General features: G+C 58.9%; 1 protein-coding gene across 1 annotated transcript in view; it reads left to right on the top strand.

The window, feature by feature from the left end:
* Positions 1 to 19,012, top strand: part of LOC122152703 (1-phosphatidylinositol 4,5-bisphosphate phosphodiesterase gamma-1-like) — a 20,375-nt gene extending 1,363 nt beyond the window's left edge. The window contains exons 2-32 of the mRNA XM_042786242.1: positions 6,908 to 7,057; positions 7,164 to 7,257; positions 7,381 to 7,428; positions 8,059 to 8,143; positions 8,277 to 8,357; positions 8,450 to 8,484; positions 9,814 to 9,886; positions 9,997 to 10,098; positions 10,178 to 10,296; positions 10,435 to 10,520; positions 10,717 to 10,837; positions 10,942 to 11,110; positions 11,400 to 11,519; positions 11,719 to 11,826; positions 11,912 to 12,099; positions 12,324 to 12,524; positions 12,659 to 12,778; positions 13,088 to 13,271; positions 13,559 to 13,636; positions 14,683 to 14,786; positions 15,015 to 15,111; positions 15,367 to 15,433; positions 15,881 to 16,044; positions 16,166 to 16,262; positions 16,391 to 16,615; positions 16,931 to 17,079; positions 17,646 to 17,760; positions 17,993 to 18,154; positions 18,348 to 18,436; positions 18,559 to 18,743; positions 18,822 to 19,012. Of these exons, the coding sequence (XP_042642176.1) occupies positions 6,908 to 7,057; positions 7,164 to 7,257; positions 7,381 to 7,428; positions 8,059 to 8,143; positions 8,277 to 8,357; positions 8,450 to 8,484; positions 9,814 to 9,886; positions 9,997 to 10,098; positions 10,178 to 10,296; positions 10,435 to 10,520; positions 10,717 to 10,837; positions 10,942 to 11,110; positions 11,400 to 11,519; positions 11,719 to 11,826; positions 11,912 to 12,099; positions 12,324 to 12,524; positions 12,659 to 12,778; positions 13,088 to 13,271; positions 13,559 to 13,636; positions 14,683 to 14,786; positions 15,015 to 15,111; positions 15,367 to 15,433; positions 15,881 to 16,044; positions 16,166 to 16,262; positions 16,391 to 16,615; positions 16,931 to 17,079; positions 17,646 to 17,760; positions 17,993 to 18,154; positions 18,348 to 18,436; positions 18,559 to 18,743; positions 18,822 to 18,873 (3,668 nt within the window). The 3' untranslated portion in view covers positions 18,874 to 19,012. The remainder of the gene's footprint in view (positions 1 to 6,907; positions 7,058 to 7,163; positions 7,258 to 7,380; positions 7,429 to 8,058; positions 8,144 to 8,276; positions 8,358 to 8,449; positions 8,485 to 9,813; positions 9,887 to 9,996; positions 10,099 to 10,177; positions 10,297 to 10,434; positions 10,521 to 10,716; positions 10,838 to 10,941; positions 11,111 to 11,399; positions 11,520 to 11,718; positions 11,827 to 11,911; positions 12,100 to 12,323; positions 12,525 to 12,658; positions 12,779 to 13,087; positions 13,272 to 13,558; positions 13,637 to 14,682; positions 14,787 to 15,014; positions 15,112 to 15,366; positions 15,434 to 15,880; positions 16,045 to 16,165; positions 16,263 to 16,390; positions 16,616 to 16,930; positions 17,080 to 17,645; positions 17,761 to 17,992; positions 18,155 to 18,347; positions 18,437 to 18,558; positions 18,744 to 18,821) is intronic.
* The last annotated feature ends 786 nt before the right edge of the window (positions 19,013 to 19,798 follow it).

Genomic DNA, 19,798 nt, shown 5'->3' with positions numbered 1-19,798 from the left:
ATGTCCTACTACGGTGGGGTGCCTGGCTGTGGGGTGCCTGGCTGTGGTGGGATGCCCTGCTGTGGTGGGGTGACTGGCCATGGTGGGGTGACCGGCCATAGGGTGCCTGGCTGTTGTAGGGTGCCCTATTGTGGTGGGGGTGACTGGCCGTGGGGTGCCCAGCCACGATGGGGTGCCTGGCTGTGGGGTGCCTGGTCGTGGTGGGATGTCCTACTACGGTGGGGTGACTGGCTGTGGGGTGCCTGGTCGTGGTGGGATGTCCTACTACGGTGGGGTGCCTGGCTGTGGGGTGCCTGGTCGTGGTGGGATGTCCTACTACGGTGGGGTGACTGGCTGTGGTGGGATGCCCTGCTGTGGTGGGGTGACCGGCCATAGGGTGCCTGGCTGTTGTAGGGTGCCCTATCGTGGTGGGGGTGACTGGCCGTGGGGTGCCCAGCCATGTTGGGGTGCCTGGCTGTGGGGTGCCTGGTCATGGTGGGATATCCTACTACGGTGGGGTGCCTCGCTGTGGGGTGCCTGGTCATGGTGGGATGTCCTACTACGGTGGGGTGCCTGGCTGTGGGGTGCCTGGCTGTGGTGGGATGCCCTGCTGTGGTGGGGTGACTGGCCATGGTGAGGTGACCGGCCATAGGGTGCCTGGCTGTTGTAGGGTGCCCTATTGTGGTGGGGGTGACTGGCCGTGGGGTGCCCAGCCACGATGGGGTGCCTGGCTGTGGGGTGCCTGGTCGTGGTGGGGTGTCCTACTACGGTGGGGTGCCTCGCTGTGGGGTGCCTGGTCATGGTGGGATGTCCTACTACGGTGGGGTGACTGGCTGTGGTGGGATGCCCTGCTGTGGTGGGATGCCCTGCTGTGGTGGGGTGACCGGCCATAGGGTGCCTGGCTGTTGTAGGGTGCCCTATCATGGTGGGGGTGACTGGCCGTGGGGTGCCCAGCCATGTTGGGGTGCCTGGCTGTGGGGTGCCTGGTCGTGGTGGGATGTCCTACTACGGTGGGGTGACTGGCTGTGGTGGGATGCCCTGCTGTGGTGGGATGACTGGCCATGGTGAGGTGACCGGCCATAGGGTGCCTGGCTGTTGTAGGGTGCCCTATTGTGGTGGGGGTGACTGGCCGTGGGGTGCCCAGCCACGATGGGGTGCCTGGCTGTGGGGTGCCTGGTCATGGTGGGATGTCCTACTACGGTGGGGTGCCTGGCTGTGGGGTGCCTGGTCATGGTGGGGTGTCCTACTACGGTGGGGTGCCTGGCTGTGGGGTACCTGGTCATGGTGGGATGTCCTACTACGGTGGGGTGCCTGGCTGTGGGGTGCCTGGTCATGGTGGGATGTCCTACTACGGTGGGGTGCCTGGCTGTGGGGTACCTGGTCATGGTGGGATGTCCTACTACGGTGGGGTGACTGGCTGTGGTGGGATGCCCTGCTGTGGTGGGATGCCCTGCTGTGGTGGGGTGACCGGCCATAGGGTGCCTGGCTGTTGTAGGGTGCCCTATCGTGGTGGGGGTGACTGGCCGTGGGGTGCCCAGCCATGTTGGGGTGCCTGGCTGTGGGGTGCCTGGTCATGGTGGGATGTCCTACTACGGTGGGGTGCCTGGCTGTGGGGTGCCTGGCTGTGGTGGGATGCCCTGCTGTGGTGGGGTGACTGGCCGTGGGGTGCCCAGGCGTGACGGGATGCCTGGCAGTGGGGTGCCTGGCCATGTTGGGGTGCCCTAATCTGGTGAGATGCCTGGGGGTGACTGCACGTAGTGGGGTGTCTGACTGTAATGGGGTGCCTGGTTGTAGTAGGGTACCTGGAAATAACGGGGTGTCTGGCTACAGCAGGGTGCCTGGCCGTGGTGGGGTGCCCAACCATAGTGGGATCCTGGCCATATTTGAATGTCCTACCACAGTGGGGTCTCTGGCCATGGTGGGGTGCCTGGCTGCAGTGGGGGCGCCCCACCGTGTTGGGATGCCCTACCACAGTGGGGTTTCTGGCCATGGTAGGATGCCCAGAGATCGAAATGCAGGAGCTGCTGGGCAGAGCAACCCTCGCCTCCTCCACCCCAGCTCATGCGGTCCATAAGTTGTCATGGGGCTCAAGCTGCTGCCATTTCATCCCTGAGGTTTTATACCCTCCCTGGCAAGAAGGTAAAGGAGCCAGCCACCACCTTGCCTGCTCACGGTGCTTTTAACCCCAAAAATGGGGTGCTCAGGCTTCTGGGGCAGGCAGCAGCATGGGGTGGAGCATGGTGATAGCCCCATGCAACCCCGAGAGGACTTGGCCAGCTTGGGCTCTGCCCCACGTGCATTAATGACATCAAAGCAAAGTTTGCACTGGTGGCATTGGCATCCGGCACAGGAGATGCTCCCACCGGTGCACCCATAAAAATCACCCTTACTTGTGGCTTCGCTGGTGGCTAGTAGGCTCTTGGGGCATAATCCTACCACCAGGTATCTGTGGGGCTTGGTGCTCGTTACGCTGTCGCTCGTAACCTCAAGGCTTGTACCTCCTCTTAAATTGAGCTAAAAAGAGCCAATGGATGAAAACATGGGGTTGGGGTGGCATGGAGCTATACTGTTGCTTCATCCCACATCCCCATGTGGGGAGGAACCCAGTTTGGGGGGTATCACCTCACCGGGACGATGGCAAAGCCCACCCTGGAGATTCAGTAGATAATAGGTGCCTTTTCCCTTGGGGGGGGGGGGTGGGTCAGAGGGTATCATTAAAAATCACCTATCTCCCACTCAAAAATCACCACCCGCTGCTAATTTTGCATGAGACAGAGCGAAATTCCCAGGAGGGTTCGGCTCCTGCTTGGAGAGGCCGATTCCCAGCTGGAATACTGGCTATGGCGAGGCTTGGAGGTGGGAAGGAAGGTGGCACCCGGGGATGAGCATCGGCAAGAGCAGGATCCGTGCTTGTCCGGACCTGCTGGGCGTGGGAGCAGATTTGTAGGAGGAGAAGGAGGAGGGATGGGTGAGGCGAGGAGGGGCACCCGTTTTTGGAGAGGTAGTTTTGGTCCTCACGGGGAAGAGCTCATTCTCCGCTCCTGGAAATAACGCCTTTCTGCCTCGTTGGGTGTTTTTGGGAACACTGCGTGCTACTGGGTCAGGCTCTCGGTACATTCCCAATGCCCTGCCTCAATTTCCCCACCGGTGCCTTGGGATCTGGCTTCTCCCATGCAACAGCCCAAAACTCTCCATGGGAATGAGTGGCCATCGTCCAAGGTCATCCAGAAGGGGAAAAAATAAAAAAAAAAAAGGAAGAAAATCCCTCTGGAAATGGTACAATCCTGCCATCCAGTCCCACCACTCACTTTCCCCAGTCTGGAGTGGGAGCAAACACCTTCACCCCCTGGTTCAGTCCTGCTCCATGTTCACCCGTCCTCCCACTCGCCATGATATTATGGAAGTGCCAGGATCTCGTATTCATCCCTCTAAGGTCTCATTCTCACCCCGTGCCCGACTTCACGCCCACCCAGGCCGTTTTAAATCCCCCCCCTTTCAACCAGGCACTCTGCTCGCAGAGGGATTAGCGGAGACAACCAACGGCGCTGATGTCTCTGTTGCGGACTGGAAGGGCCAGGACACTGATCCTGGCTCTCCTCTAGACCCCCCCCGAACCATGCAGGCTAATTACACGCTTCATTAATCAGCCAATGGACGCGTGTCCGTGCCATGGGGTCGCCTGTAGCATCGCCTCCAAAGTTAACCTCATCCTGGAGGGTTTCCAGCTCGTCGCCTTCGGCAGACCCTGGTCCTCAGCACAAGGATGAAACCTAGCAGAAAAGGGCCCAAAAGGGATCATTGCAAGAAATTAAAAGAAATAAAGGTGAAAGCAGCTTGGCAAACCCAAGAGCGTTTTGAAGGAGTGATCTGCCACAACAACGGCGAATTGGGATCACACCTCCAACCTTGTTAACACCAAATAATTAGAAATAGGACCACCCGGGGAGGAGAAAATCCTGATGGGGTTTAACACTGCTGGACCGGGAGGAAATGTTTTATTTCAGGTTTTAAATCAGCTTCACAACACCACGGGGAGCCCAGGGGGATGAGATGGCCCAATCCCCCCTGTACAGGAGGGTCTGAGCTGCCACGTGTCCTGCAGGATGGGATGACTGAGGCAAACACGAGGGGACGTGGCTTGTGCCACCGCAGCACTGCCCAAGCCAGTGGGATTTCCCAGCACAACCATTCCCTCCAGCTGCTTTGCTTTGCTCCTAATGCATTAAGAAAACACCCAGGCTCTCAGCATCCCTAAAAGCCACCGGGCGGAACCTGGTCCTACATCATCTTCCCACCATTTAAAATCTTCTTTGCACCATGCTGTTCACTTTGCATTAGAAGAGAAAAGGGATTTTCGCAGCTGGAACCGACTTCCAGAGTGTTTTAATCGCCCGGGACCCCTGAGACAATGCAGGGAGGAGTTTGGAGACATAGTTCTGACATGATCGCTGCAAATCCGCTGCAGATGTGGTTTCCAGGAAGCCGCCAGCCGCGTTGCATTGTGAAGCCCCGCGCCGCTCCCTCTTCCCCCAGCTCTTTGCAGGGCCGGGCTATTTGCCCTGCGGAGAAGGACCTGGGGGTGTCGGTGGATGAAAAACGGAACGTGAGCCGGCAACGTGCGCTCACAGCCCCGAAAACCAACCGTATCTTGGGCTGCACCCCAAGCAGCGTGGCCGGCGGGTCCAGGGGGGGGGATTCTCCCCCTCTGCTCCGCTCTGGGGAGCCCCCCCGGAGCCCTGCAGCCAGCTCGGGGGTCCCCAGCACGGGCCAGACACGGACCTGTTGGAGCGGGGCCTGAGGAGGGACACGGAAATGGTCCGAGGGCTGGAGCAGCTCTGCTGTGGAGAAAGGCTGAGAGAGCTGGGGGGGTTCAGCCTGGGGAAGAGAAGGCTCCGGGGAGCCCTTCGAGCGGCCTCCCGGGGCTTGAAGGGGGGGACAGGGAAGGTGGGGAGAGACTTTCTAGTAGGGCCTGTTGCAATAGGACAAGGGGTAACAGTTTTAAACTAAAAGAGGAGAGAATTAGACTACATATAAGGAAGAACGTTTTTACACTGAGGGTGGTGAGACACTGGCCCAGGGTGCCCAGAGAGAGGTGGTCGATGCCCCATCCCTCGAAATGTTCAAGGTCAGGTTGGAAGAGTCTTTGAGCAACCTGATCTCATTGAAGATGTCCCTGCTCATGGCAGGGGGGTCGGACTAGATGACCTTCAAAGGTCCCTTCCAACACAAACCATTCCATGATTATTGGCATCATCCAGAGGTGAGGTCTGAGGTCGGATCCTGGAGGTGTTGAATCGGGGGGATGGCTACATTGCAACTGGTTGGCAGAGCCCCGGTAGCCACTGGCTTCTCCCCCCTCTCTGGTGCCCTTTGCATGGGCAGATTTGGGGATGAGTGACTGATTTTTAACCTATAAACCCATCTTTAATCCCAAAGATTTGCCTGCTTGTACCAAAGAGGGTTTGCTCCGAGCCATGGGGGCTCCATGGTGACAGCAACGGGGTTTCATTTCTTGAGATCTAGTCCCAAAACAAAGCACATGCAGGGGTGTAGATCCCACCCGGATCTGTGAAATTTGGTTTGCGGTCATCCAGCTAGAGAAGGCTGGATAAAGCCTTCAGTGTTTTCCGGAGCTTTTCCCCCAAGAAAAACTACACTGCACCTCTTTTCCTGCTTAATCAGACCAATTTTCCCCCCCATATCTTATTCCTCCTTGCATTTGGCTTGTCTTTCCCCACTTCGGGTTCGGCTGAGCGTTTCCATCCAGGCACCAGCATGCCTGCACCCTTCCCCACCACCGCATCGGAAACACAGCCGGGCTGGAAATTCTCCAGGAAATGACCCATTTCCTCAGCAGGACAATACCCCAGCACCATGGTCCGTGGTCCGGCCGCCCTCGGACGTACAAAGCCCTTTCCGGTGCCGAAGGCCCAGCCCTGGTGTACAAAGCTGCCCAGGGGGTGATGGTTGTGGTATCGAAAACACCTTTGGGTGTTATTACTAATATCATCATCATATTATCCTGCTCCTGGTGGGACATGTCCACTCGGCAAAAGCAAGGGTTGGAAATCTTCCTCAGCGGCGTAACGGTGAGGAAGACCGTGGTCCGGAAACCCAGCCCTCCCGCCGCCGGCTGGGCTTTATATAGCAAGATAATGAGAGATCAGCGCAGCAGGAAAGAAACGCCCTGCGGTCTGGGCTGCCGGGGCTCCAAATTGCCACCTTTGGGCAGATGTCTTCAATTAAAAGATGAGCTCAGCCTACCCCAGAGCAGGGTAGAGAAGGCAGGGGAGTGGGGGCTGGAGACGCGTCAGTTGGGATGGGGCAGGCTGAGCCTGGAGGACACGCGGCACCCACAAAGCTGGGAAACCCGTGGGTAGCGCTGTCGGGACATCACATCCTGGGGACACGAGTGCCCTGGAGGACACACAGGAGTGGGGTGCCATCACACACCTGGAGGCAGTGCTGCAGGGACACCCCGTCCTGGGGATGTGGCTCCCTGGAGAACACATGGCCGTGGCACCCACGGTGGTGTCCCGCAAGTGCAGCAGCGCTTCGGGGACACCCTGTCCTGGGGACACGGATCCCTGGAGGACACGTGGCCATGGCACCTATGATGCCATCACGTGCCAACAGGCAGAGTCGCAGGGACGCCCCATTCGGGGTTCCCTGAAGGACATGCGATCCCTGTGGTGCCGTCACGCTAGCAGATGCGTCACTGGAGGGCAGTGGGGACATGTCTCCTTGGAGGACACATGGCCACAGCACCCACCCGTGAGCAGTGCCATGAGGACGCTCCATCTCGGGGAGGAGGCTTCCCAGAGGGACACATGGTCTCCTGGTAGTCCCACCTCCTCCCAGAGCCCCGCGCGTGGGTCCACGGTGGCAGGGTGGCAGTGGACAGTCCCCTCTTCCTCTCTCCCTGCAGTCGACATTCGGGAGATCAAGGAGATCCGCCTGGGGAAGAACTCGCGGGACTTCGAGCGCTACCCCGAGGACGCTCGCAAGCTCGACTTCACCATGTGCTTCATCATCCTCTACGGGATGGACTTCAGGCTGCGGACGCTCAGCGTGGCTGGTGCGTGGGCTCCCCACTCCCCCCCGGCCACCCTTTGGCTCTCATCCCCTCCCCAGCATCCCATTTCTCCCATCTTAACCTCACCACCTTCCTCTTCCTCCTCCAGCTTTCTGTGAGGAGGACATCAACCTGTGGATAACGGGCCTCAACTGGCTGGTGGCAGACACCCAAAAAGCCCAGACCCCACTGCAGATCGAGAGGTGGGAAAGGACTGGCAGGTCCCATTTCCCAGTCCCTGTCTGGGGATCTGGGGGACAAAACCCCTTTGGGATTTGTCCCCCCTCGGGCTAAACATCATCTGTCCATCATCCCTTCCTTCCCAGGTGGCTGCGGAAACAGTTTGATGGGATGGACCGGTCACGGGAAGGCAGGTGAGCCCCGTGCTGGGAAGTAGCCAGGGGTTTTAGCTGGACAGAGCCATATCCCCTCATTTTCACCCCAAATCTGGAGACTGAGCCAGACTAGGGGTGAGGTTTGTGGGATAACGTAGTCCCAGGTTGTTTGGGGTGCTTGAAGGCACCGAAAATCAGAGGCTGGGGTGCAGGTCCCCTCCTAAGGACCATAGGGACCCTGGTGACCCCATGTCTGCTGCTGCATTTCCACCAGCGCCAGGAGGAGATGGACCATTAATGCAGCCCATAAACATCTCCCCAAGAGAGGAAAAACCCCAAATCAAGTGAATTTGAACTTAAATGATTATGGGGTTGGGGATGGGCATCGTCTCCAGACGGGGTGATGGCTGAGGGCGCCTGACTGGTTCTTGGATGCGCTCCCTCTCCCCGGCCCTCCGCTCACACTTGTGCCAGACCACATACAATTATGGGTCCTGTGCCATTGTGGGGGTCCATAGTCCAGTAGGGTAAGACCCCCACACCGGAGTCAACGCTGGCACCAGGATTTGGGGTGGGACACTTGGTGTTGGGAGCTGAGGCACAATCCAGGAGTTGTCCATCTTCTGCGGGGTCTGGCCGGCGCCCTAACACCAGCTCGCCCTCCCACAGCATCACGGTGAAGGACCTGAAGGCCATGCTGCCCCAGGTGAACTACCGCGTCCCCAACATGAGGTTCCTGCGGGACAAGCTCGTGGTAAGGACCCCCCCAGGTACCCCAGATATGCAAGAAAAAGGTCTTTGAGCCCCCACAGCTGAGTTGGAGCCAACCCCAGTGTCACTGGCTCCAGTCGGGTGGCCCCACTCTCATGCAACACCGTCTCCCACAGGAGGTGGAAGCCAGGAATGAGATGACTTTCTCCCACTTCATCCAGTTCTACAAAAACCTGATGTTTGATGCGCAGAAGTCGGTAAGAGCCGCGGTGTGTCCTCCCAAGCACCCCTCCACCCGGTGTGGCGTGTCCCCCACCAGCTAAGCCTGGTCCCCTCCTTTGCCTTGCAGGTCATCGAGCAGTTGGAGCTCTCCTTCCCCTTGCGGTGAGTACCCGGGGGCATCACGGCTCCCGTCCCCGCCAAGCCTCCGAGGGTTGGATCCGATGGGTGGGCAATGCAGCCGGGCTGCGGGGCAGAGCAGGGGATGGGAGAAGGGATGGGAGTGGGATGGGAGAGGGGATGGGAGTGGGAATGGGAGCAGGGATGGAAACAGGGATGGGAGTGGGAATGGGAGCAGAGATGGGAGCTGGAATGGGAGTGGGATGGGAGTGGGAGAGGAGTGGGATGGGAGCAGAGATGGGAGTGGGGATGATAGTGGGGATGGGAACAGGGATGGGAGCAGAGATGAACAGGGATGGGAGTGAGGATGGGAACAGAGATGGGAGTGGGAATGGGAGTGGGATAGGAGTGGGATGGGAGAGGGGATGGGAGCAGAGATGGGAGTGGGAATGGGAGCGGGGATGGAAACAGGGATGGGAGTGGGAATGGGAGCGGGGTTGGGAACAGGGATGAGAGAATAGATGAGCAGGGATGGGAACAGGGATGAGAAAGGATGGAAGAGGGGATGGGAGCAGAGATGGGAGCTGGAATGGGAGTGGGATGGGAGCTGGAATGGGAGTGGGATGGGAGCAGAGATGGGAGTGGGAATGGGAGCAAGATGGGAGAGGGGATGAGAGTGAGATAGAAGCAGGAATGGGAGAGGGGATGGGAGGGAGGATGGGAACAGGGATGAGCGGGAATGAGCAGGGATGGGCGTAGGGATGAGGAAGGATGGGAGAGGGGATGGGAGCAGAGATGAGAGTGAGAATGGGAGAGGGGATGGGAACAGGTATGGGAGCAGAGATGAGCAGGGATGGGAGTGAGATAGAAACAGGAATGGGAGAGGGGATGGGAGCAGAGATGGGAGTGGGATTGGCAGAGGGATGGGAGCAGGGATGGGAGTGGGATGGGAGCAAGGATGTGAGCAGGGACAAGCAAGGATAGGAGTGAGATGGGAGTGGGGATGGAAGCAGGGATTTGAGCGAGGAAGGGCATGGAGATGGGAGCAGGGATGAGAGTAAGGATGGGTGCCAGGGATGTCGGGACAGGTTGCCCTGTCCTCCTCCCCATATCCTCAGGCAACGCTGCACACTCCAGCTGTGTGTCTACCTGTCCCAGGTCACTGGGTGACACTGGGAGTCCTTGCTCTAGCAGCACCCAACAGCTCAAGGTTCCCCCTGCACCCACATGTCCTGCGCTTTCCCCAAGCAGCTTGTAGGAGTGGGGGGCATAGGGAGGCTGAGCTGCAGGTGGCCACTGGCAGCCTCAACTCTCCCATGGGGTCTACTCCAACTCCTGCTCCCGGTCCTCACCGATGACTGCTCCATGTCCCAGGAACGTGGACCGCCCCGAGATGTGCCAAGTCTCCCTCTACGACTTCCAGAAGTTCCTGCTGCACGACCAGAAGGTGGGTGCTCTTAGAGATCCCTGTGGATCCCTCTCATCCCCAATCTAGGGGACCCCCATGGGATGCCCCAGCCTGGTTCCCCCATAACAATGGCCGCATTTGCACCCCAGGAACCCTGGGCCAGTGACGTGGGCATGGTGCGGGACTACATGTGCACCTACCTCAAGGAAGGCTCCAACGAGGCAGCGGATCCCTCCTTCCAGCTGGATGAGGTGAGTGGCCCCATGCAGAACCCACCCAGGGATGTCTCCCTGGCTCCATCAGGCTCTGACCTCTCTGCTTCCCCCCCAGTTCCTCACGTACCTCTTCTCCAAGGAGAACATGGTGATGGACGCCAAGTATGAGCGCGTGGTGCCCGAGGAGATGAACCACCCCCTGTCCCAGTACTGGATCTCCTCCTCCCACAACACGTAAGGACAGGGTGGGCCCTCCTCCAGGACCTCCATGACGTCCTTCATCACCCTGACCAAGGCACCACTCCATGAGGACCTCCATCACCCTGACCCAGACACCTCTGGGCACCGATGGTCCCTTTTTCTCCTCTGCAGGTACCTGACAGGAGACCAGTTCTCCAGCGAGTCCTCCCTGGAGGCGTATGCCCGCTGCCTGCGCATGGGCTGCCGCTGCATCGAGCGTGAGTCCCCACAGCACTTCGCAGAGATGCTGAGCACCACCCCCACCCCCACCCCCCAGCACCTCATGTTGCATCAGACAGGCCATCCCCTTCACCCATCCCACAGCACTGGGGTGGGAGGTCTTTCATGTCCTTCAGGGGCTCGAAAACATGGTCAGTGACCAGCATGTGTTAACCAAGGTGTCTCCCCACGCAGTGGACTGCTGGGACGGCCCAGATGATCTCCCCATCATCTACCACGGCCACACGCTCACCTCCAAGATCAAGTTCCTGGATGTGCTGCACACCATCAAGGAACATGCGTTCGTCACCTCTGAGTAAGACCCAGCCCCTCAACGACACCCCAATTCTGGGCCGGGCAGGCAACCTCTCTTTTACCTTCATCTGAGGCCACCATTCCATCCCCACCTGCTTCCTCCAGGTTTCCCATCATCCTCTCCATTGAAGACCACTGCAGCATTGTCCAGCAGAGGAACATGGCCTCCCACTTCAAGAAGGTCTTCGGGGACATGCTGCTCACCAAGCCAGTGGACATCAACGCCGATGAGTTGCCCTCACCCACCCAGCTCAAGAAGAAGATCCTAATCAAGGTGCAGAGTGGGCAACACCCCAAAGCCCCTCTTTGCAGGAGAGGAAAGGGCCATGTTGGTCTGGGAGGGATGGTGATTCTCCCAAATCTTGGGATTCAAGAGTGATGTCCCTCTGTGCACAAGTAGGACATGTCTCTGAAATTCTACTGCAAGAGACGGTCAAAGGGAACAGGGGGTGGTGGAAAGGGACCTGTAGAAGCCTGAGAATGGCCTGAGGGCTGGGAAATCAGTGTGACAGGGACACCATGCCCACCACTGAGCTCCCTTCCCCTCCCTGGCCTGTCCCCAGCACAAAAAGCTGGTCGAAGGGAACTTGTACGAGGAGGTCTCCACCGCCAGTTACTCCGAGAACGACATCAGCAACTCCATCAAGAACGGGATCCTCTACCTTGAAGACCCCATCGACCACGTAAGGGTCTCCCTGCCGATGGCAGCCAGGGGCCGAGCAGGGTCTGTAAGATGGGGATGAGCACTGGGGTTTGGGGTGGGCATGGGGCATGGGCTTCCCCTCCATGGGAGACAGGAAGGGGCAGAAACAGGGGCCTCAAAGCCTCATCTCTCCATGCCATCATTCTCCCCACCCTGGTGATGTTCTTCCTTCCTCTCAGACCTGGAGCCCCCATTATTTTGTCCTGACGAGTAACAAGATCTACTATTCAGAGGAGACATCCCGCTACCAGTTCAATGAGGATGAAGAGGAGGTGGAGCAGAAAGAGGTGCGTGAGGGGCAGAAGGATTTAGGGAGGACTCTGTGGGGAGGGCGAGAGCCTGGCAGTGTCCATTTTGGGGGTGAACTTGCAGGAGTTCAACAACAACGAGCTGCACTTCACGGAGAAGTGGTTCCATGGGAAGCTGGGAGGAGGCCGCGACGGTCGACAGATCGCTGAGAAGCTGCTGCACGAGTACTGCACCGAGACGGGAGGCAAGGACGGCACCTTCCTGGTGCGCGAGAGCGAGACCTTCGTGGGCGACTACACCCTCTCTTTCTGGTAGGAGCTCCAGGGGACAGGCAGGATCTCACCCTCCCTGCTCTGGTCTGGACATCCCACCGGGGGCTGACCCTCCAGCTGATACCTGCTTTGGTGGTTGGAATGACTTTTTGAGGGGGGGAAACGCCACCTTTTTGTGTGGCACGCAGACCCCTGGACGGGGGACAGTGGGGACGTGGATCCGAATTGACTGACCCCTGCCTTTCCCCCCACCACCACGGCAGGAGGTCCAGCCGGGTGCAGCATTGTCGGATCCACTCGCGGCAGGAGGCCGGCGCCACCAAGTTCTACCTGACGGACAACTTGGTCTTCGACAGCCTCTACAGCCTCATCTGCCACTACCGCGAGGTGCCGCTCCGCTGCAACGAGTTCGAGATGCGCCTCACCGACCCCGTCCCCCAACCCAATGCCCACGAGAGCAAAGAGTGAGGATGGTCCCCATCCCCTTGGTCCCTCGGGTCCCCCAGCCTCCTCCACCCCCGGTGTCAGGTCTTGGGTGCCCCTCCGGGGTGTGGGGATGCTGATGCCAGCCCACCACCTCCATGCTCTGCCTGCCTAGGTGGTACCACGCCAGCTTGACGCGCCTGCAGGCCGAGCACATGCTGATGCGGGTCCCGAGGGACGGAGCCTTCCTGGTGCGCAAGCGCAGTGAACCCAACTCTTACGCCATCTCCTTCCGGTGAGTGTGGCCACCCCGGCACCCCAAGGCCAACTGGGCTCAGCCACGACGCCCACGTCGCCGGCCAAACCAAGAACTTCTTGGCTCGTGTCTGTTGTGACGCCGTGCTGGGTGGCAGGGTGGCAGCAGGGGGACGGCGGTGGGGTGCGTGATGCTGTCACGGGGAGGATCCTGTAGCTGTGATGATGTGAAAGCCACGTTGTCAGAGCGGGCACCTCAGTGGCATCACCTCCTGCCCATCCCCATCATGGAGCCGGGGTCCAGCCATCCCTCACGTATTCCCCCCCCCCCCGGCTCTCTTGGCCTCAGGGCGGAGGGGAAGATCAAGCACTGCCGCATCCAGCAGGAAGGTCGGCTCTTCATGCTGGGCAGCTCAGCCGAGTTTGAGAGCCTCGTGGACCTCATCAGCTACTACGAGAAGCACCCGCTCTACCGCAAGATGAAGCTGCGCTACCCCATCAACGAGGAGACCCTGGAGAAGATGGGCACCACCGTGAGTGCTCCCAGTGGTCGGGATGGTGGGGATGGGCAACCCAGCCCTGTCCCCCGATCCACCATGGTGGGAAAGTCTCCTCCAACCTCTTGGTTGAAGCCCGACCAGAACCAACCAAGTTCATTCCACAGCCATTGCCCACCGTAATTCCCTTCCAACAAGTTGCAAAGGGATATTAGGCCCCTCTCATCCTCCTCTCGATCACACACGGTAGCCCGGCTCCCACCACATCCCCTTGTAGCCCCTGCCCACATCCTGATGACCCACTCCGGCATTTCTCCTTGCAGGAGCTGGACTATGGAGCCCTGTATGAGGTGCGGACCCCCCACTTCTACGTAGAGGCCAACAAGATGCCAATGGCCAGGGTAAGGGGCCGAGGTGGTGTCCCTGGGAGGCACAGCATGGTGGGACGTGATGATTCTAGGGCTGTTGCTCCTGAGTGGTGCCCCCTCAGACCCACCACATCTCCCACCACTGACCTGAGAAGTGGTGATGTTTCGCTACGTTTTTCTGACCCTCGAGTGATGCTGGAGCTGGACCCTTCTTGCATCACCATTACTTGGGGACAGTTCAAGCTTCAGTGACAGTGAGAGGGGTTGGGGGGTGGACGGGTCTGGAGATAGCCCAGTCTGGAGCAAGGACCTGGCACAAGTTTGCCCTAACAACAAGGAAACCCCCATGGATCCCTTTGCACTGGGGAACCCCAAAAGAGCAGGTTTAGGGTCAGTTCCCAGGTGGTGAAGTCACCATCCTTGGAGGTTTTTGGGACTGGGCTGGTCTTGGACCTGAGCTGCTCTCCACCCTCAGAGGTTTTTTGGACTAGGCTGGTCTCAGAGTTGACCCAATCTCCATCCTTGGAGGTTTTTGTGACTGGGCTGGTCTCGGACCTGACCTAGTCTCTATTCTCAGAGGTTTTGGGGACCAGTATGGTCTCGGAGCTGATCCTAGAGGAGGCTGGACTGGAGCCCCAAGGTTCCTTCCCTGGGATCCTATAATCCCATGGTTCAGCACTGTTGGTGCCTTGAAGGTCCCTTTTCAGCAGAACAGCTCTCAGGCTAAGACCAGAAACAGGAAAGCTTAACCCAAAGGGTTTTTTCTCAGGGATTGTGCTAATTTCAGGGGATTAACCCCTTCAGTGCACCAGTAGAAACCACTGGGGGACCCAGAAGAGGAACTCACTTTATTTTTTGCTGAATGTGGTGGTCCTACAGGCATCTCCAGACCTCCTGTCCCCTCTAACATGTCTCACTTCTAGCATGAGCAATCTGGGGGCATCATTTGAGGCGTTGAACCCTCAGGAGCCCCCCCTGCTCCACCATGGGGGCTCAAGGAGCTGGGCTGAGTGGGGCGTGCTGCCCACCAGTGTCCCTGGGCACTGGGTGGTGACGTGTCCTTCTCCCCGGTGGCCCAGTGCACAGTGAAGGCTCTCTACGACTACAAAGCACAGCGGGAGGACGAGCTGTCGTTCTGCAAGCAGGCCATCATCCACAACGTCGACAAGCAGGACGGCGGCTGGTGAGGACGGTTGGGTGGGATTTCACCCTGGGTGGGAGGTGGAGGGGACACCCTGGGTTTTCCCGCGGGTCGTCCTGCGGTGGGTTTTAACTGCCTCCTTTTCTGTCCCCCCACCCCCCCTACCCCCCCACCCCTTCTCCAACTGCTCCCCGATATTTGCATGCAGCATGAACACTCCTGCCCCCCCCCAAATCGGTCCGCTTGCCTTGATCCTCTCACCCCTTGCAGGTGGCGGGGGGACTACGGGGGCAAGAAGCAACTGTGGTTCCCGGCCAACTACGTGGAGGAGATCGTCAGCACGCAAGCGCAGGAGCAGGATGAGGCCGTGAGTGCCATGTCCCCACACACCTGGGACTGAAGCCACCTGAGATGCTCCCAGCCTTGTGCCAGCCCAGTCCCTTATCCAGAGGCTGCGGGATGCTCATCCGCAGGGCAGAGCATGTCAAGAGAGTGTTTTTTCTCTGCTTTTGCTCAAACTTGGCCCATTCAGAGACCTGGAGGGGGGCTGCAAACGGAGTGGGCACCAGGTTTGGCCCTTCATGCCTGCCCCACCGTCCCCTTCTTCCTTTCTCTCTTGCAGTCATCGGAAAACAGCCCCCTGGGGAACTTCTTGAAGGGCTTCATCGACGTACCGTCCTGCCACGTCGGTGAGTGTCCCCGATCACGTCCCCCCACCGTGGCTGTGGAAGCCCGCTGGGATGGCGTGCACCCCATGCTGAAGCTCAGTGCTGTGAGCTGAGGCTCCCCAAACTCATCTTGCAATTGCCAGCCAGACTTGTGCTTGGCACAGTGTGGCCGGGGGCAACATGGGGCTGGGTTTGGAGGGGTTTTGGTTGATTTGGGGGGAAATTTGGAGGAATTCGGAGGTCCAAATGATTCAGGGTTCATTTACCCCTGGCTCAAAGGACAATGCGTTTCAGCATGGAAAGCTGGAACCATCCTTTAGAAAAATGGGATCCTCACGGGAGGAGGACCCTGATGGCCAGGAAGGGCTGGTGGGGGCCCAGGAGCGGGACCGCTGAGGTTTCGTTTGCTCCACAGAGCCATCCGTTGGGAATGTCTTCGAGTAAAGCCCCCCTCTGATGTCCTTATAGTTATCTCCAAAGACGGGAGGAGCTCCAAACCATTTGTCTTCACCATCCATTCCCAGCAGATGTCCCACGCAGCCCAGTCACTGGATGTGGCCGCAGACACGCAAGAGGAACTCAGCGAGTGGGTGGCCAAGATCCGAGAGGCCACGCAGAACGCCGACGCCAGGGTGAGGGGCACCGGGGTGCAGAGGATGGGGTAGACGGTCCTGTCCCCCAGCAGATGCTCCCCAACGTCTCCAAAGGAGGAGGCTGGGTGGAGACTTTCAGCTCCTGTTTTCCCTTGTGCAGATGCAAGAGGGGAAGATCATGGAGCGGAGGAAGAAGATCGCTCTGGAGCTCTCCGAGCTGGTTGTGTATTGCCGCCCGGTGCCGTTTGATGAGGACAGTAAGAGCTGGAGAAAGGGGGTGATGGGATGAGCATGGGAAGAGATGGGTGGGGGGAACCAAGGAGTCGTGGTTCAGGCCACCGGAGAGCCCCATGTCCTCCACTGATGACCACCTTGGTGCTTTCAGAGATTGGCACGGACAAGGCATGCTACCGGGACATGTCCTCCTTCCCGGAGACCAAGGCGGAGAAGTACGCCAACCGCAGCAAGGGCAAGAAGTTCCTGCAGTACAACAGGCGCCAGCTCAGCCGCATCTACCCCAAAGGGCAGCGCCTGGACTCCTCCAACTACGACCCGTTGCCCATGTGGATCTGTGGTAGCCAGCTCGTGGCCCTCAACTTCCAGACGCCCGGTAAATCCTGCTCCTGGGGTGGTTGCTGGGCTCGTCCTCGCAGGTTACCCCAAAATCCCCGTCCCCGGTGGGTATGCCCTGGGTCCTGTTGCTGGAGGGTGGTTTGGATGATCTCTCCAACCTTTGTCCTCATCCTAATGGGGACATCTCCATGCAGTTCTTGGGCGCTTCGTGCAAAACCCAGCTGCATCGCTTCTCCAATCAGGGTTGGGGGCTCTTAGCAGGGGGTTTGCCAGGGCAGGACCTTCTGCCCAAGGACCTCGGGGAGGTCTCTGAGCCCCACGGCTCAGAGGTTCTCTGTCCCCACGGCCACAGACAAGCCGATGCAGCTGAACCAGGCACTCTTCATGCTCGGCGGCCGCAGCGGCTACGTCCTGCAGCCTGACATCATGAGGGATGAGACCTTTGACCCCTTCGATAAAAACAGCCTGAAGATTGTGGAACCCATCACGGTCCAACTCCAAGTAAGTGGGCAAGGACAAGAAGTCCACCTTGAGGTGGTCACCATCAACTTGAGAACTTCCTTCTTCCTTGTTTTTAGGTCAACTGGGGGTGTTTTTTACATGTTTCAGCCATATATTTCCTCCATGGAGCTCGTTACTGCATGACCTCTTGGGTTTGTTGGTCTTTCTCCATATATGGCATCATTTTTCCCAAGGGACAACCCCACAATTGCACTGAGCTGAGCCTAACCTGAGCAAGAGTGAGGTGGAGAATAAAGTAGATAAAACAAGCCCAGAAGCACCTTACTCAAACCTTGGGTAATTTTGGTGTTACAGCTGGGACAGGTCGGCTTGTAGGCACCTGATTCATGAATCCAGCAAAAGTAGTTTTTTAAATAATTTCATGGATACGGCTAAAGTCAAGTTAAACCCAGTCCAAAATCATAAATAAGGTGTGGTGTGACTAATTATGGCCATGAAGCTTTTGGAAAGCCCAAACTGACTGAACCACGGGTCTGGCTTGAGGAGTCGTTCCTCGCCCGGTGTGGCCAGACATCATCTTCCTCTTCCACCTCTTCCTCCCACAGATCCTCGGTGCCCGGCACCTGCCCAAGAACGGGAGGAGCATCGTGTGCCCCTTTGTGGAGGTGGAGGTGTGCGGCTCCGAGTACGACAACAGCAAGAACAAGACGGACGTTGTAGGTGAGCATCCACGCAGATGACAATCCTACCCAACCCCTGCGCCTCGGGGACAGGCAGGGATGCTGGGACAACCCTAACTTTGTCCTTTGGGTTTCTCCGGGACATGTGGGTGATGGGACTGGGTTTTGTGGAGAAGTGGACAGGCACCTCCCACTAATGTGCTGGTGCCATACTGGTGATGTCCATCTGTTTATCCTCATGCTGACCCTCCCTGCTCTCTCCTTGCCCCCAGCCGACAATGGCTTCAACCCCGTCTGGCTCTTCAAGCAGTTTGTCTTTGACATCAACAACCCTGAGTTCGCCTTCCTCCGCTTTGTGGTATACGAGGAGGACATGTTCAGCGACCCCAACTTCTTGGCACAAGCCACCTTCCCCGTCAAAGGCCTCAAAACGGGTATGGTCCTTCCATCCGTACCACCATCACTGTCATCATCATCAAATCATAGAATGGTTTGAGTTGGAAGGGCTTTTTAAAGGTCATCTAGTCCAACCCCTCTGCGATCATCATCATCTCCTGGGGATCTGGCCGTGGCGACGGGATCAGACCCTGCCATGGGGCTGAGCTCACGTCATGGTGTTGTGTCCAGGCTACCGGTCGGTGCCGTTGAAGAACAGCTACACCGAGGACCTGGAGCTCGCCGCCCTCCTCATCCACATCGAGATCATTAACGCCAAGGCAGGTGGCCCAGGCAGCTTGGGGAATCCCCTGCCTCAGTTTCCCCAGCCAGAACAAGGGGGAACAGCACCCTGAGGTGTCCTGCCCACCCCAACCAGCCTCATACCTTTGTGTCAGAGCAGGAGGAAGACGAGGAGAACCTCTACTCCTCCATCCAGCAGCTACGGGACCGCGCCAGCGAGCTCTCCAGCCAAGTCTCCAGCTACGAGCGCGCCAACGGCTGCGACTCCCGCTACCAGCAGCGCCTCGACGAGCTACGGGCAGCCCAGGAGCGGCTCATGGAGCTCACCGAAGTCCGCAACCGCAAGTGAGTGGCCCCTCCCTGTGGCTTCGGGACATCCCTTTTGAGAGGGTCCCTAAGGCCACCACCCTGCTCCCCCACCAGGTTGATGGAGAAGAAGAAGAGGGACCGGCAAATGGTCACCAAACGCAGCTGAGCTGGATGGACACGAGCCCGCCAGCCCGTTGTGGACCTCCCGCCGCCACCTCTTCTCCTGCTGCAAAGGGAGGTGGGGTGGCCGGATCCGGACCCCACACACACACCCAGGGCTGGGTGACAGCGGCGTGACAAATCTGGGGACAAACGGGGACTTCGGGTAGCTCTGCTTGTGATGTTTCTCTGCTGGGGCGAGGCAGGAGGCAGAACGCTCTAGCGTAAATCCTGAGCGCCTCTGGCTTCGTCCTATGTCCCCCAGGGCTTGTGGCCATGTCCCTTGTCCCTGTGGGGTGGCCACCACAGCTCCTCTTCACCCTGCATCCTCCATGTCCCACCACCCCATGGCGGCGGCGAGGGAGTGGTGATGAGCCCTGTGACCAGTGGGGAAACTGAGGCACGGGGGCTCAGCCAGCCCAGGATGGGGCAGGACCAGCCACCTCCATCCTGGAGACAGCACCGGCTGGCAGCGAGACACCAGGATGGGGACACAGGGGACACTTGGGGGGGAGGGTTAGGGGGGCATTTTGTCCCCCCACGCTATAAATATCTGTATTTTCTTCTTTTATCCAGCGTGTACATATGGCACGGGGTGGGGGGGGGGGGGGGTTGTCTGTACCAGCCTCAGTATTAGGGCACGGGGGGGACCCCAAAATATCCAGAGATGCCCCCAGCATGGACACGAGGGAGCGAAGGACCAGGTCTGGGGGTGCCCCACGGGGTAGGGTGGTCGATGACAGGGTGCCCCGAGCGGGCATCAGCAGACACAGGCACCGAGGTGGCCCCAGAGGGGACAGGGATGTCCCCGAGGTGATGCCAGCAATGGCACTAAACCCTGGAAACGGGGACGGATACCACTGGTAAAACCAATGGAGGTAGTGCCTGGCGGGGTGGTGGCTGGGGACATCTCAGGGTGTCCCCCAGGGTTG

This window comes from Tyto alba, unplaced genomic scaffold (assembly GCF_018691265.1).
Source record: "Tyto alba isolate M040663 unplaced genomic scaffold, T.alba_DEE_v4.0 Super-Scaffold_9, whole genome shotgun sequence".
Classification (NCBI taxonomy): Eukaryota; Metazoa; Chordata; class Aves; order Strigiformes; family Tytonidae; genus Tyto; species Tyto alba.
This window is presented reverse-complemented; position numbering and strand designations above follow the sequence as displayed.